This window comes from Lytechinus variegatus, chromosome 2 (assembly GCF_018143015.1).
Source record: "Lytechinus variegatus isolate NC3 chromosome 2, Lvar_3.0, whole genome shotgun sequence".
Lineage (NCBI taxonomy): Eukaryota > Metazoa > Echinodermata > Echinoidea > Temnopleuroida > Toxopneustidae > Lytechinus > Lytechinus variegatus.
This window is the reverse complement of record NC_054741.1, coordinates 2,904,513-2,921,739: the sequence shown is the minus strand read 5'-3', so window position 1 is coordinate 2,921,739 and position 17,227 is coordinate 2,904,513. Positions and strand designations below refer to the sequence as shown.

Below are 17,227 nucleotides of genomic sequence, written 5' to 3'. Positions count from 1 at the left end.
GGGGCAGCAAATGCAAATGTCATTCTACCGTAGAATATCGATTATCTATTAATCTTGAATATTCTGTGACAGATCTTGGGGCGACTCTACAAAGAATGGTCACCCCAAAGCATGCATTTTGGGGGATTTTAGAGGCGATTTGCATAATTATGATGATGTTTTAACAAACAGAATGGGAAATTTGAGTTCCGATGCCATTTTGATGATGTCATAATATGATTTAAGGCCAAATGAGACATGAAATCATATTTATGATTCATACTTTATTGATATACGAACAAAAAAATTGGGGGTACCAGTTTGTTCTGAAGTGCTACAGTGAGTTTTGATACAGTGTTCAGTCCTTTATTAGTGGTCTTAGAGAGATCAAGGTATCATATTGCTCAGAATTATATCATTAGTGCATATTAAATTAACAGTGATTCTATTGTGCGTAATGACGTTATGCACAAAAAACGAACGCACATATGTGTGAGTGTGCAAAATGTTTTAAATGACCTGAAATGTACTCAAAATTATTTTAAAGTCAACTTTGAGGATGTTTTAAATTTTGGCTCGTGCATCATGACCTCTTCATGAACTTTGATGACATGGACAGTTGACCTTTGACCTGAAATTTATGCTCTGTAAATTATGATTGATTTCTGATTATCCGTTATAATAATATCGTCAAATAATTTTGCAAAATGGCACCTAGGTGAAGTCATCATGACCTGATGACTTTGAAAAGCTTATTCTGGCGTGTCTACATGATATTCAATAAATTTACATGGTAGATTTTGAGAACAAAAATTGTTAAAATAAATCAATTAGAAATAAAAACAAATGATAAAGAAAATTCTGACAAAATAAATAGGTGATCTGTTATAGACAAGACCACCTACACGTAAAAATAAAATTTTCACAGATAACCAACCGATGATAAGTATTTCACAGCCACTGCACTTTTCTAATATTGAATGTTTGAGAATACTCTAATTCAAATTACTGATCCTTTTCCAAACCTTGAGACAAGCTTTGATTACCCCAAAAATATGATTGTAATTCATATCTACGGAAATCAATTTCCCTCTCTAGAGAATTCTTCATTTCTTTCAAGAGATTGATCTTACTGATCCAAAATTATCTATTGTTGTTCAAGTATTTCATTTCCTGTAGGATTTAAAAGACTGTATGTATTTTTAATGAATAATGTAGGAAGAAAAACAAAGCTTCAAAATTACTGACAAGATTTCCCTTTTGACAAAGTCATTAACCATTCCCTTCAATATTTTGATGAAAGACACCACATTATCTTGACAACAAAGCAGAATCTAGGAAAAGACTTGTCTCCCTGATGATTACATTTCTCTTCAAAACTCTATTGCTTCTTCATATCATTCATTACTTGGCCATCGTAATGCTTTGAGGGTCTAAAAAATGTCTGATTCTCATGGGCTAGCAAGATAATCATCTTGACAGAGTAAGCAACTCCCTCTCCCTTTCATTGAGGGTAATAATTTACTCAAGGTCTCTTATCAACATTAAAATGTAATATACAGGCCCCCCCCCTTCAGGAATTTTGTAAACCTTTTTTTTTCATGAATTCCATTGATTAATTTCCTATGGAAGACCTGCATGGATAAGAGTCTTCTGGGGCAGCTCCTAAGGGGGTCAGGGGGGCATTCGCCATCTTGTGATTATAAAAAAAAGAGAAATAAGAAGAGGGCAAAAGCATTCCTCTAATACTGCATAGTTTGCAATATTAGAGGACAATTTCACCCCAACAAATAATTTATTTGAATTATAAGAAAACAAATCCTACTAGGCATAACACTGAATAGTTCATCAAAATCGGATGTAAAATTAGAAAGTTATGACATGTTAAAGTTTCGCTTAATTTCACAAAATAGTTTTATGCACATCCTTGTCGGTATATGCAAATGAAGTCAGTCACGTCATTCACTCACTATTTCTTTTGTATTTTTTATACAATATGAAATATGAATTATTCTAGTTTTCTCCTCATACTCCTGCAAAATAAAATCATCTTCCTCCCTGAACATGTGGAATAACAACTGCTTTAACATTTTTATGGTTCAGGCAGTCAAGTTGGTCCTTATTGACAAATCTGTTAAATTGAAATATTGTATAATTCAAGAAATAGTGAGGGACATCATCGACTGTCTAATCTGCATGCTGCTGAGTTTTGCATATCACTTTTTTTTAATAAGCAAAACTTGATTATGTCATATCTTTTCTTACTTTACATCCGATTTTGATTAGGGAGGGAGAGAAAAAAATAACATAGAGGAAGAAAGACAAACAATCTATAGATGGGCAACACCCTTCATTTAATTTCAAATATTTAATGTGCCTAGCTAATAAAAATACAAACCAAAATTTCAAAATTTGTGAAAATGTGAAAAATAAGGGGTAAAATATGTAAATAGGTGTATTTTTAAAGAAAAAATAATAAGAAGAAGGAATATTACATTTTAATGAATTCATCTCTCTCTCTCTCTCTCTCTTAGCAGAATACGTTATTGCATCTCCCATGTGAAATTAGACAGTCCAATTAAAAGAATTTTCTTGTGGATTTCTTTAATGTCATTACTTTTGCTAAGCAAAATCAAAATATATCAATTGGATATATGACTAATCTGTTGGCTTTGGGATTGTGGAAGAGATTGAAGGCATTTAAAAAAGAAAACATAATCTTAAGGATTTAAATTTCATTAATTTTAGAGTGGAAGTGCATCTAATGGCTTTCAAGCTCAATGAATATGGCTGAAACAGTTTTTATAATGATTGCTAATTTAAAAAATGTTTTTTTATTTAGAAGAGGTTTGTGAGAATGCCAATTTCATATCAAGCAATATCTTGTTAATATGGACCGGTAATTGTATCAAGTGGAAATGGTGATATGCTATATCAGGATTTAAAAGTTGTTAAATGTTATTGTCTCGGAGCTGAATGATTACATTCATGTATATAAGGAAACCATTTATTTCTTCATATATACTGTTGTTCTTCATGTTTTTCTTAAATGAATGAATGGTAATGGATATGATATTTGTGATTGGGTAGAATGGTGAAGGAGTTATCATCCCTGGGGGAGGGGGGAGCAGGATAGGTTTGGGTTGTCGATATACATATATGATGCAGCTGTGCTTGCTTAAGCAATGTTTGGTTGGACGAAGATCAGGAATTGTAGAGAGTTGTTGCAAAAGAAAACATTTCCTATGAAAATCAGAGTATTTAAAGGTCAAGTCCACCTCAGAAAAATGTTGATAAATAGAGAAAAATCAGACAAGCACAATGCTGAAAATTTCATCAAAATCGGATGTAAAATAAGAAAGTTATGACATTTCAAATTTTCGCTTATTTTTAACAAATAATTATATGAAGTAGCCTGTTACATCCAAATGAGAGAGTCAATGATATCACTCACACACTATTTCTTTTGTTTTTTATTGTTTGAATTATAGAATATTTCAATTTTTACGAATTTGACGATTAGGACCTCCTTGCCTGAAGCACAAAATGTTAAAATAATGGAATTTCACGTGTTCAGGTAGGAATGAAACTTTATTTCACATGACAATGACGAGAAAATAAAAGTATTTCATATAATAAAATACGAAAGAAATAGTGAGTGAGTGATGTCATCAGATCCTCATTTGCATACCGACCGAGATGTGCATATAACCGTTTTGTGAAATGAAGCGTAACTTTAAAATGCCATAACTTTCTTATTTTACATCCGATTTTGATGAAATTTTCAGTGTAAATGCTTGTTGATTTTTTCTCTTTTCATTCAAATCAAGTTTTTGTTGGGGTGGACTTGTCCGTTAAGAGGCATGTGGAATTGGTGATGCTGTATGTGGGAGGGAGACAAGGAGCTTGGGGTCGAAATGATATGGGGACTTTGAGGACAGACTGTTTTAGTGGTGGGAAATATTTCATTATTAACAATATTTTAATATTATCAAAATCTTGTGATATTTGATAATTGTTCAATGATTGTGTTGGTATATTGTGGTAACACCATGTGACCAAAATATTGTCATTTATGAAAAGTCATTCACTGTCCAGAAGTGCTTTTCTGTATTGTTTTGAACCAACTCATTGAGTGATTTCAAGTTCAGTGTTGACCTTTTGGTGTTGGGGTTAGGTCAATTTTTGCACGATTATAACGCCAAACATAAAATGAAGGTGTTCCTGAAAAGTCGCTTACTAGTTGTTGAAGTGTTAATAATGTGATCTGGATCAGTTATTCATATTATGAATAAGTTTTGGAGCAAGGGGAAGCAATCCAAATTTCAACACCAAGGCCAAATCACCAAATCACCCATTGTCCGCTTTTCATTGGTAAGCTCTGATGAAGACCTTAAGCCCCTTTCACAATTGACGTACGACCATTTGCGACCTTTTGGTCGTGCGACAGGCTGCAACAGGCAACAATCACTAGTCATCTCATAAGATCGCATAGAGGCTTTCACAGTTGCAACAGCTGTCGTACAACAAAAAAAAACAGTAAACCCCGTTGCAGGAGTAAGTCGTATATGCTCTTATTGTGCTCGTGCGATCAAATGTGAGTGTTGCACGAGGGATTGCGAGTGGAACGGTCGCATATATGCGAATGAAACGGTAATGCAATGTTGTAAGCCGTTGCGATTGGTCTTGCAATAGTCGCACCCAGTCGCAAGACAGGTCTCTGTACATGTAGGTCGCTTGCACATGTTCAAGTGTTGTACGACCTCCAGTCAAGTAAATGCGACTACTTAGTTGTGCCACCTCTCGCACCAAGTCGTACAATGTTAAACAACACTCGCACGATGATTGCTCGACCGATGGTACGACCCCGGGTACGGCCTGATGCGAATGAATCGATCGTATTTGATCGCGTTCGGATATTGAACATGTTCAAAATTCAAATGTGACCAGTCACGACCACCTCGAGTTCGTGCGACCATCTACAACGACTGCGAGTGCTCGCAAGACAAAAGGGCGGTATTCTGAAAACCGTGTTAGCACAAAAACGGTGGTTTTTTTTATGACAAAAACGGTGTTAGCTAACACGATTGGTATTCTGAAAATCGTGTTAGCATGAAAAACACGTGGCCCAAGTGGTAACACCGCGCAGGTCATGAAATACGCAGTGCGCAACGCGCGACCCCCATACGCGGTGTTACGGAGGAAGATAAAACGAAATTTGGTATTCTGAAAATGGTGTTAGCTAAAATTTTGTTCAAAGATAACACGAAAATTTAACACTGCGTTAAGGAGAGGTTAAGTTGGGGATGACGATGGCTGCACTTTTTCTAGCAGTCGCAAACGTCAAAAAGAACATAAAAGGGGAAATAGCTATCGTTTGGCAGGATTTAATGTAATTTTCTTTCATTTTTCCAGCTTTATTTTCCATCTACCTTTAGTCTCCACTAACAATGATTGAATAATATCTTCGGAATTTCCTTAGAAATTACACTTAAATGCATCTTTGATTTGGATTAAATAAAATCGTTATCATATATCATCATTCTCTACTCACTGGGAATTCCCTATGGAATATTCCTTCATAGGCCTATGTATGATAGAATTAAGTTCAGATACATGATTCCTCAAATTTATTTTTAATTGTTCATTTTTACTGGATTTTAATTACAAAATATGTGGTTAAGAACAATATTAGGGGTGAAATGTATAACATCAATATTGATGTCATTGTAAGAGTAAGGGGGGATAATTACCCTTTTTTTCGAAGGAACTTTTAAAAAATCAAAAAAATCTGATTTAAATTTAAAAAATCTGATTTGAATAAAAAAAATCGCCAACCCTGCTAAACAGGTTTAACATCCGTAACGCACCTTAAGAAAATATGCACTTTGCCAGTTCTGTTAAGGATTCAGTATTATATAGGATAAGAGACACCTTTGATACAGTTTTCAAAGGTAGGGCTGCTAAATAAGGTCCAGGTTGGACCACAAAGCACAAAGACATTACCCCCCGGTAACTTCCGTAACGCATTAACTTCCGTAACATATTTTCTTAAATATGCTACAAATTTGTGCTATACTGCATCACTCCGGCTCATACAGATATAAATTATATAAGGTACCCTCCACCTACGTACCCATAGAAATAACAGCTATTCATCCTTGTAAAATTATTATTGCACATCTTATTTTCAACATCACTTTGTAAAGAGGGAAAATTGCCAGCGAAAACAATTTCCCGAGAATTATATACGATATTTAATGCTTTTGGAATTTTTAATAATTCATACTACAAATTTTGAATATTGGAATCTTCTTTAGAACTTAAAATTTCTAAATTTCTTTGCTATAGAAAGTGCATTAACTTCTATAACAATACTGTTACGGAAGTTAATAAACTTCTCTGCTGTACTTTGTTGAGATTGATAGTACGATTCTAGTTCCAGAACAGGTGACATGGCTTTGTCTAATGCTGAAGTCGGTAGAAACGGTGGAGAAAAAGGGAAGAAGGAGAAACAATTCAGCTTTCATGGACAAGAAAAGAGGAAGGAAAACTATTTGCAATGACTCATGAGGAGGGTTATTTCACCGATCAAAAATGTGAGCGCAAAGTGCGAGCTAAAACTTGTGAATAGTCTAATCTGAAAACTTGATTCTAAGAACTTTTTTGTAGAAATGATCAGGATGTTATCTGAATAAAGTATTAATGCAAGTACAAAGTGCTAGCTGATTTTTTTTTCGCATTCTGACTAAAGCCTTGACAATCTAAACACTGTTTGTACTAATTACAAGGATGGGTATCTTAATTGATGCGACTGTAAATATTTTATATTTTGATCTGAGAACAATAATTTTTTGGACGTTTTAATTTGAGAACAAGATATATATCCAATAAACAACAATTGTAATTGTAATGGTAAAACGCGCGCTTATTTAGGTTTAGAACCAAAATATGGGACATTCTATTAACTTTCTGTAATCATAAAAAGGATGGGTGTCTTGCTAAGGAAATGATAAGCAGCGAGTGCGAAGCGGGAGCTGAAAATATGTCATTCCAATATGAAAACCAGACATTTTAAGCACACTTTCAAAAAAAGAGGATATAAATTGAATAAAAAATAATTTCATGCAAGAGAATGCAAAAGAACAAGTGGGGATTATGCACCATCAATCAGCTCTTTTAATATTCATGAAGATATGCATAGACCAAACTGTTTCACTAAAATAATGCATATCTTTCATATGGCATAACGCTGTTATTCCTTGTTCGATTTTGATCATATATTTGCAGTATTTTGTTTGTCTGATTATTATCTGTTCAGATCAGATTTTCAGCCTGGATGACCTCTTTAATGCGCATGAAAAAGCACTGAAATAATTGATATAGGCCTACTGACATGAAAACATGGAAAGGGGTATTTCAAACACTCACGGTTTGTTGGAATTTATTATACGTATTTCGATAATCAAACATTTTGGCTATTTTTTAAATCACGAACAGGATGCGTAATTGCGTATCTCAATGAAACAAAATAATGAAAACAAATCGCAATTAGATCATATAGATTTCATTGATGATTTATGTATTTGTGAATTTTTAGCCTCTTATTTCATTCACCTCACTTTATTATTATTCATTTCCCCATGTCCTTTTTTAATTCTCTTTTTCTTTTTTTTTCTCTATCTTTTTTGGCTATTGGCAAGCGGTGGGATTCCTCATAACCCAGAGAACTCATCCTGGTTACGGGACTGCGATTGTTATATTTTGTTTATTGCCAGAAACCTTTAAGATGAACTGCAATTCTGTGGCCTGGTTATTCGGTTTTCTCATTCCAACTTTGAACAAGGACAACAAAAATGACAGATGTCCGCTTCCTGTTCTGTTTTTAACATTTTTTTTGGGGGGGGATTAAGCAATGCGTTCCACATTAATCTTTAATAAATAAAATAAAAAGTAGACGAATACCTTGATATGGATGTTCCTAAGCTAACAAAATAAGTATTGCAATTTGTAACTTGATTTTAACTTCCGTAACGACAATTGACAAGGTTAAATGCTATCGAGAGGATTTAATGGTAAACTATCTTTGGATTGCGTCGATTGAACGTCCAATTTTTATCGTCGGATGCTGATCGCAATCCCACATCATCATGAAGCTAGTCAGATTTCTTATGAAGCTCAGTGACGAGACTGTCACCATCGAACTCAAGAATGGAACCCAAGTACATGGGAAAATCACAGGTGTTGATGTCAGCATGAACACTCACTTAAAGTCAGTCAAACTCACACCAAAGAACAGAGAAACACAGCAGCTGGAATCTCTCAGTATCCGTGGCAACAACATTCGGTATTACATCCTCCCTGACAGCCTCCCCCTGGATCAACTGCTTGTAGATGATTCTCCCAGAGAGAAGATGAGGAAGAAGCAGCAATTTGGATCAATGGGAGGAAGAGGACGTGGACGAGGAGGAAGAGGTCGAGGGCGTGGTGGTCGTGGTAGGGGCCGTGGTGGAGGAGGAGGCGGAAGGAGATAAACATAGTACTTCACATCGCATATGTACCTTTTGTCCTGAATTGTATAAATCATGGTTTGTCGCCTTCTATTCCCCTATTGCTCCCAGCCATAAAACTCTTCATGAATACTTTCTGCCCAAATTTGAGAACATGAATCCTTGATCTGTTGCTATGATGGTAGGTAGATGGAGATCATATAATCAGTGGGGGGTGGGGGTTTATTCTGTCAAGCAAACCAGGGTTCCTGATGAGGGATTGTGAAGTATAGAGATTGTTGATGGTGCAAAGCAGCTTCTCTTTTGCTTTTTCATTCATTCACCAGAAATCAAATACGTATGTTAATTATAAGTTAGAGAACCTTTGCAGGGAAGGAACATTTTCAGGATGATGTAAAGATGTGGGAAGAGTTTCATGAAGCAGAGTTGTCAGTGAGGTTTGCTCTCGGCCAATCAAATGCTGGGATTCCAGTCGCTCATTAAAGTTGTGAGTGTGAATATCATCTACCAAATGCTTCATGAACTGTCCTTTTGGCTCTCATCTCTTATAACTGTGACTGTTATTTCAGTTTTCTTTGAAAATAGCACTTATTCTTGTATTCCGAGGCATGTTTCAGGTATGAAACCCTTAGGACATAGTGTAAAAGTGATTCAATATTGCAGTTTTCAGAAATCTGCAAGTAATGTTTCACGATTCTGCAGAATTAAGAGGGATGATATATGGAAACAGAATTGTTTGATGATGAATGTCTTTGAGTAATTATTGTTCACTCAGAAAGAAAATGTAGCCCTGATCAGTTTAATTGAGGCTACCTGCATCTGTTTCTTTTGAGAAATGAAATATCTATATACAATGTTGCCATCATAGAAAGTTGTTTCCATTGAAGAAGGTGTTGATACACTGACAGTGATGTGGTCTGGGCAGTATTTTGAAGGAAATTTCTCGAATTAGTAAGCTACATGAAATTTTAAGACATAATATGCTGCAACATGCAATTTAGCTATGTGTATTCCAGTTACACGCATCACAGAAATGTGTTAACAACTACTCTATCATGATATACCAAAGATATTGCATGGGTGGTAAAAACACTGTCTTAGAATTGATTGAGCACTATTGTATTAAAGATGCCCAGTGGTAGAATGTCACAGGAAGTGGACCTTTGTTTGTGTCATTACATTGTGCAGACGAGAAACTGTGTTAAGCTAGGTAAATCAATTCTTCTTATTCCCATTATTGAGAAATTGGTGGTATATTTCAAATCCTTCTCGACTTGCATATTTATTCTGTCATGAAAATATGTGGAAGATATTTTTAGATAGTGAATAGGGGAAGGGGTGAACATTCCATTGTAAATAGGTAACCGGAGTGTTTTATAAACCTTAATCAAATAGGGTGTACCCGTTTTCAATATCTGTCTGATATCTGCCTGTACATGTGTGCTACAGTTGCACCAATTAATCAACCTTGGACCTGTCAAAGCTATTGCGTTAGTTTGATAATTCCATATGATTGGTTGATTTGGTGTTACTTTTATTTGTGTGGCTGTCCTGGTTCGTACCTTTATTTAAAGGGGAAGTTCACCCTGAAGAAAACTTTGTTTTAAAAATAGCAGAAAAAATAGTAAAAAATATTGGTGAAGGTTTGAGGAAAATCCGTTAAAGAGTAAGAAAGTTATTAGAGTTCAAAGTTTTGGATTTGTGACGTCATAAACGAGCAGCTGCCTCATGTGTTATGTAATATAAAATGCATGAATTTCAAATTTTGTATGGTTCCTGATGACTTAATTTTGTTTTCTATTCATGATCGGGTGTGAAATGATTTGTCTATTGATATACAAAAGGTACAGTGAAAACTATTTTCAATTTTCTGAGAAAATGACATTTCTTTGATTTTTTACCATTCGCTATGTAGGAATGCTGCTCGCATATGACGTCACAAATCAAATAATTGAAATTCTAATAACTTTTTGATTATTTGATGAATTTTTCTCAAACCTTCGGCAAACTTTTTTATTATTTTTTCTGCTATTTTTACAATAAACTTTTTGTCAGGGTGAACTTCCCCTTTAATTCTTTATTATCAATGACAAGGTACATGCTGCTGTTATTAAAGGACAAGTCCACCCCAACAAAAACTTGATTTGAATAAAAAGCGAAATATTCAACAAGCATAACACTGAAAATTTCATCAAAATCGGATGTAAAATAAGAAAGTTATGGCATTTTAAAGTTTCGCTTATTTTCAACAAAATAGTTATATGAACGAGCCAGTTACATTCAAATGAGAGAGTTGATGACATCACTCACTCACTATTTCTTTTGTATTTTGTGATATGAAATATGAAATATTTTTATTTTCTCGTCATTGTCATGTGAAAAGAAGTTTCATACCTCCCTGAACACGTGGAATTCCATTATTTTAACATTTTGTGCTTCAGGCAAGGAGGTCCTAATCGTCAATTCGTAAAAATTGAAATATTGTATAATTCAAACAATAAAAAACAAAAGAAATAGTGAGTGAGTGACATCATCGACTCTCTCATTTGGAGGTAACTGGCTCGTTCATATAACTATTTTGTTGAAAATAAGCGAAACTTTGAAATGTCATAACTTTCTTATTTACAGCCTCAAGGCACAAAATTAGGACCCATTTTATTTTTGATTATGTTTAATGATGCTTGTCAAGAACAATCTTTGCCTTATTTCAAATACGTTGATGATCTTACACTACTAGAAAACAGAAACTTACATAAACTATCAATATTACAAACTATTTCAGATGATTTATTAGAATGGACAAACAGTAATCATATGACACTAAATCCTAGTAAGTGCATGGCAATGAACATAACATTTATGAAAAATGCACCCTTTTGTGAGTCTTTGCATATCGGGGAATCAGAACTGCCTTATGTTGATACTTTAAAGATTTTAGGAGTTTATATTCAACATAATTTAAAATGGGATTTCCATATAAATGAAATGTTAAAAAAGTGCAATAAAAAACTTTATATGTTTAGATTAGTGAAAAAGTATAAATTACCAATTTCTGACTTAATACAAATATACATCGGATACATCCGCCCTGTTTTAGAATATTGTGTACCTGTCTTTAATGGAAGTTTGACTTTAGACCATGTACAGAAACTAGAAAGAATTCAGAAAAGAGTTTGTAAAATCATCTTAGGTCAAAGTTATTCAACTTATAAAGATGCTTTAAAACGATGCAAACTGGATACACTTAAAGATAGACGTCAACAATTATGCACTGATTTTGCAGTTTCTATAAGCAAAAATCAACATTGTAAAAAATGGTTTCCGGAAAGGAACGTTGTTGGCATGAATTTACGCAATAAACAAAAGTATATGCAATACAAATGCAGGACCTCCCGTTTTAAACAAAGTGCAATACCATATTTCATTAACCTCCTTAATAACTCATAAAGTGTATATTTTCATTGTAATTTCATTGTATACTGTATTTTTTTTAATGTACTATTTTATCATTATTACACTATTGTTTTATGCTATACATGTTCAATTGTAATACCTTTGTAAATACATACATTTCAGCTTTTTTAGCTGCAGTATGTGTATGATTGTTTTACTGGAAATAAACCATGAAATGAAATGAAATGAAATAATTTTACATCCGATTTTGATGAAATTTTCAGCATTGTGCTTGTCTGATTTTTCTCTATTGATTCAAATCAACATTTTTCTGAGGTGTACTTGACCTTTAACAACTGAAGTCCTGCAATTTGATTGGCTAAGAGCAAAGTTGTGATAGATGTGCAGCATTTGTTATTGATAAAGTGATATGTAAATTAGGACCTCTGGTCCTTGGGGGTTGGGATGAATCAGAAGGTATTTTTGTACATTTGTTTTCTGCTGGTTAATCATGGCATTCTTTTGTACCTTTTTCATAGTAATTGTGTTGTATTGCTCCTTGATTAAAACTGTTGTTAATACATATTTTGAAGAAATTAAAAAAAAAAACTATCTTTGGATTCCCAGCATTGGTCATGCATTGCTAAGGATCTCAGGTTATGGATGAAAGTTATTTTAAGGTTGCCTCATTCAAATTATGAACATTAAACTGAACGAAAGATGTGCAATGATTTTTATGGTACTTTTTGTTATATGTTATTTGGTAAAGTCCTGCTTCTGAAAACAATATTGAATAGTTTTTCCATCTTGCAAACATTTTTGCTTCAGAAAATGAAATTGTTGATACCACGCTAAAACTAAATTGTGTGCATTTCAATTTCAATCATTTCAAAAGTGATTTAATCGAGTAACATATGTGGGCCATGCTAACGATTAACCTCCGTAACGATGATATACAGTGCTCGACTTAATCCGGTCAGTACTTCAAATTGACGCAACAGCGACTTGCCCCTTTTCTGCTGCCACTTTCTCATACATGGTACTTTCACAATATGCATCTTTCAACCCATTCTGTAGACTTCATTTTTACAATTTTTCCCCCCATCAATTGGTTCATTTTTCTGAGAATGACCCTATAATGAATCCAATAACCAGCAGTATTTCAATCATGCACTTAAGCACACTCGATCTTCAAAAGGTCTCAAAATGGAAATGAAATTAATTTTCTCTTTCTTCTCTGAAATCTGATTTTTTTTATAATCAGAATATCAATTGTACTTGTAACTTAAATAATTACACAATTTTGTTTTTTTTTATGATTGAAGATGAAGAGAAAATTGAGCGTAGTTGTTCAAGTTGATTGTATTGAAATGCCAAATGTAAAAAGGGCTCTTAAATTGATCAAGGGAATATTATGACTTTTGCCATGTTCATGCTTCTGTTGAATTATACATTCATTTCTGATAATAGTAAATCTATGAATAAATTTTAATTACATCTTTTGTTCTCTTAATACAATGACTGTGAAGTGGAAAACTAATCATGATTTCTAAACCCCCCACTATTTGAAAGAAGATTAAGTTCTGATTTGATTTTGTCCTGATTTTATTTTGATCTTGTTTCCCTTCTCTTCATTTTCTTTGACGATTATATGTACTAAAAATCATACCTGACAATATCACATAGGAGTGTTTCAAGAAAATGTTTGTGATCGATTGCAAAATTTCCAATATAGGGCCTCTGCTTAATCCAATCAACCACGACTATGGAAAGCCAGCAATATCATTATCTGAAATGCATGTTTGTTCAATATATTCAATATTAAGAAAATTCTCGGTGCTTCTCTTTGTTCACATAGGATGTCTGTCCATTGTATAAATTTTATGTATAAAAAATTATGACAATGATGGATTTCCATTTAGTTGAGGTTGATCGGATCAATTAACACATCATTGTAAGAGAGCCACAGGGCCCATATTTACATATGACAAATCAATTGTAACAAGATGAAATTGATTTGTATTGTTTGTTGAAAGAGGCAGACCAGAAATCAAGTGCAAACTCCCAATCAATTGCAAGGCTAGATATTATTTTTTTACCAAAATGGACTTGACATTGCTTGCAATGCTGTATTAGTCTTTTGATCTGTTTGCTCTGCAAAGATCACAGAGATTCCAATCTTGAAACTTTTAGCTGTTATTGATCAGGCCCTTACAACTTCCCATTTCAGGCCTAAAACGCATATATTGAACTTTAACATGTCATGGTTTCTTTTAAACTTATAAAGCCCAGTTATTTAAAATGATTAGCATCCCTGAAATCTGTTATGTTGGACAACATGAAAGGCTAACAATTATTCTTTGTTAAAGGTGAATGCAACCTTGATCATAAAATGTTGTGTGAGAAAGGAGAAAATAAGTAAAACAAAATGGTGAAAGTTTGAAAAAAAAATCGGACAAGCAATAAGAAAATTATGGTTGCTTTAAAATTGATATCCCTAAGACTATGCAAATTTCGAATTGGCAACTACATGTAGGTAAGTAAATTATGACAAGAGGCAAGGACAACTTTCCCATCATTTATTTGTGGTTTCCTCCCAAGTACCTATTCCCCTGCGGCAGTAATCAAAATACAAGCCAGGTAGCAAATTGTTTATGTCCTCATGAGAGAAAAACATAATTTAAAGTAATTTCTTTTTTAATGACATCACAAGTGCAGCTAATTTGAAGTCTCCAATGGTTTAGTAATTACCAATTTTTTTTTCATATTTTCAAACTTTCACCTATCAACTTGTTTCATTTATCTATTTCCTCTGAAAACAACATTTTATTTGTGATAGATTCCTCTTTAATGGGAGACTTATATCATTATGTCAGGTAATATTCATTGTTAAAGCAGTGAAAGCAAAGGAAATTTCATCAATCTTTAAATCAGTTTAAACAATTTTTATTTTAGTTTTTTATTTTAACGCTGAATTACCCCTTGGAAATGTAAATCAACCATGATAATAAAATGAAATTGATGTATATTTCAGATCTTTCTTTCATTAGATTCATACAATATTCACTTCTTCCTGTGGCTGTTCCAGAAATCATAGGGTTTTTAAAACTCAATTTAAGTTGATACTTAACTAATCAATAGATTGACTTAGTTACCTTGTAGGCAACTCATTCCATCATAGTGTAAATTGATATGATTCACTATTATTATTATTGTGAATTATTAATTTGTATGATTTAATACATGACACAATGTGATTTTTTATTATTATTATTTGTTCATTTATTTAAATTTGTATACTACTCATACAAAGATTCTTCTCATTTGATTGATTTTGGTTGAAAGCCATTCAATATTTGATCCATTTTTGTGCTGCATGCAAATTTTGTTTTCCATTACACGGCAACCATGCATTTTGGTTGAAAGCCATTCAATACTTGATCCATTTTTGTGCTGCATGCAAATTTTATTTTCCATTGCACAGCGACCATGCATTTTATATTTTTCCATCGCACAGTTGAGTTCTCTCGTTTATTTATTTACGAACATAATGTAAAATAAAACGGCAATAGCTTGGGAGATTTCATCAATTGCAAAAATGATTTTGTATGTATTTTAATTGATGAATGACCCCTTTTCTCTCATTAGTTTCACACATAATTTGATTCCTCCCTTGGGTGTTTTAATAATCCTAAGTTTAATAGCAATTTTTGTTGCCTCTTGCATTTTTGACATAATTTTGCAACCTGATTTTTATGTAAGAGTTCCAATTTTGGATGGACTATCAATTATGAATATCTAAACTCTGAACCATATTACTTTGTAGGTTCTGGATACCTCGATACGGGATGTCTACCGATGCCTCAAGCATGTTAGAGATGTTGAGAAGGATGACGTGTTGCTCCTACATGCCCAGCTTGCCATGGAAGAACTGGACATTATCATGAAACAATACCTGTTCCCTAAGCAGACTCTGTCAAAGAAGATCACAGTGTTAAATCCATAGGCATGGTTTCAAAAAACCATGTGAAACCCGATGGACAAAAGGTGACACTGCAAGTCACTCTTGGTAGGTGGTTTGATTAGTGAGAATTTTTTTTTAAATTAGAAATATCAAAAAATATATTTGAGTGAGAAGAATAGTACTATGGGTACATATAGAAGTTCATTTAATGCCAATGATGATAACTCCGCTACAGCTGGGGTGATAATATTCCATTCCACAGAGAACAAGACCGCTGAAAGACCTTTGAAAGACCATGAATACTGGTTGATCTTTTAGAGGTCTCTTAATGAACCTACAATGGTCTTTGAGGTCTCACACGAGTCCTGACCAATCTGTCAGTGGTCTTTATGCGCTCCAAAACTTTCTGAAATGGTTCAAAACAGTCTTACAACGGTCTTACAGGAAAATGGTCTTTCAGTGGTCTTTCAGCGGTCTTTTGATGAACTTTCAAAGATCTTAATAGTCTTTCAATGATCTTTTGAAAGTCTCTCAAGATTTTTGAGAAGATCACTGTAAGACTTATGAGAGATCATTGAAAGATCATTGAAAGACCAGGCAAAGTCCATGGAAAGAATTCTGAAAGATCACTTGTTGCATAAAACCCCCATTCCACAGAGAGCAAGACCTCTGAAAGACTGTGTAAGACCATGAAACTTGATTGATCTTTCAAGGGTCTTTTAACAAACTATCACAGATCTCCGAGATCTTTCACGATTTCTGATGGATCTTTCAATGGTCTTCATGGTCCTCGTGAGTCCCAAAACTTTTTGAAACGGTTCAAAACAGTCTTTCAGCGGTCTTGCAGGAAATTTGATGGTCTTACAGCAGTCTTTTAGTGGTCTTTCAATAAACCTTCAAAGTGCTTATTATAGTCTTTTCATGATCTTTCGGCGGTCTCTCAAGATTTTTGCGGAGATCACTGTAAGACTCATGAGAGATGATTAAAAGATCATTTAAAGATCATTGAAAGACCAGGCAAAGTCCAGTGAAAGAATTCTGAAAGATCACTTGTTGCATAAAAGATCTCTACAAGACTATTGAAAGATCTATATAGGACTAGTCTAAGACCAGTAAGACAAGAAATATCTATCAGAGTCCTTTGAGGGGTCTTTTTGAGCCATTCCACAGAGATGACAAATTTTAGTGACCTTGGAGACTGTGGTAAGACCTTGCCAATTTTTGGTCTTTGTAAGGTCCTTCAAAGGTCTCCCCTGTGTGGAATGGGGGCCTAAAAGATCTCTGAAAGACCATTGAAAGATCTCTATAGGACTAGTCTATGGCCAGTAAGACAAGAAATATTCACGAGTCTTTCAGAGTTCTTTGAGGGGTCTTTCTGAGC

The 17,227-nt window shown here is 33.9% G+C and overlaps 2 protein-coding genes across 2 annotated transcripts in view; both read left to right on the top strand.

Annotated features, from left to right (window-relative positions):
- The window catches only part of LOC121407067 (transport and Golgi organization protein 6 homolog), a 38,278-nt gene extending 22,049 nt beyond the window's left edge, over positions 1 to 16,229 (top strand). Inside the window, exon 14 of the mRNA XM_041597987.1 lies at positions 15,709 to 16,229. Coding sequence (XP_041453921.1) covers positions 15,709 to 15,888 — 180 coding nt within the window. The 3' untranslated portion in view covers positions 15,889 to 16,229. The remainder of the gene's footprint in view (positions 1 to 15,708) is intronic.
- Positions 8,080 to 9,799, top strand: LOC121407066 (small nuclear ribonucleoprotein Sm D1-like). Its single transcript, XM_041597985.1, has one exon. The coding sequence runs from the start codon at positions 8,130 to 8,132 to the stop codon at positions 8,511 to 8,513; it is 384 nt and encodes a 127-aa protein (XP_041453919.1). The 5' UTR covers positions 8,080 to 8,129; the 3' UTR covers positions 8,514 to 9,799.
- Positions 16,230 to 17,227: the final 998 nt, after the last annotated feature.

Excerpts from the sequence above, each read along its gene's own strand:
- LOC121407066 (XM_041597985.1), top strand. The coding sequence starts at position 8,130 with ATGAAGCTAGTCAGATTTCTTATGAAGCTCAGTGACGAGACTGTCACC.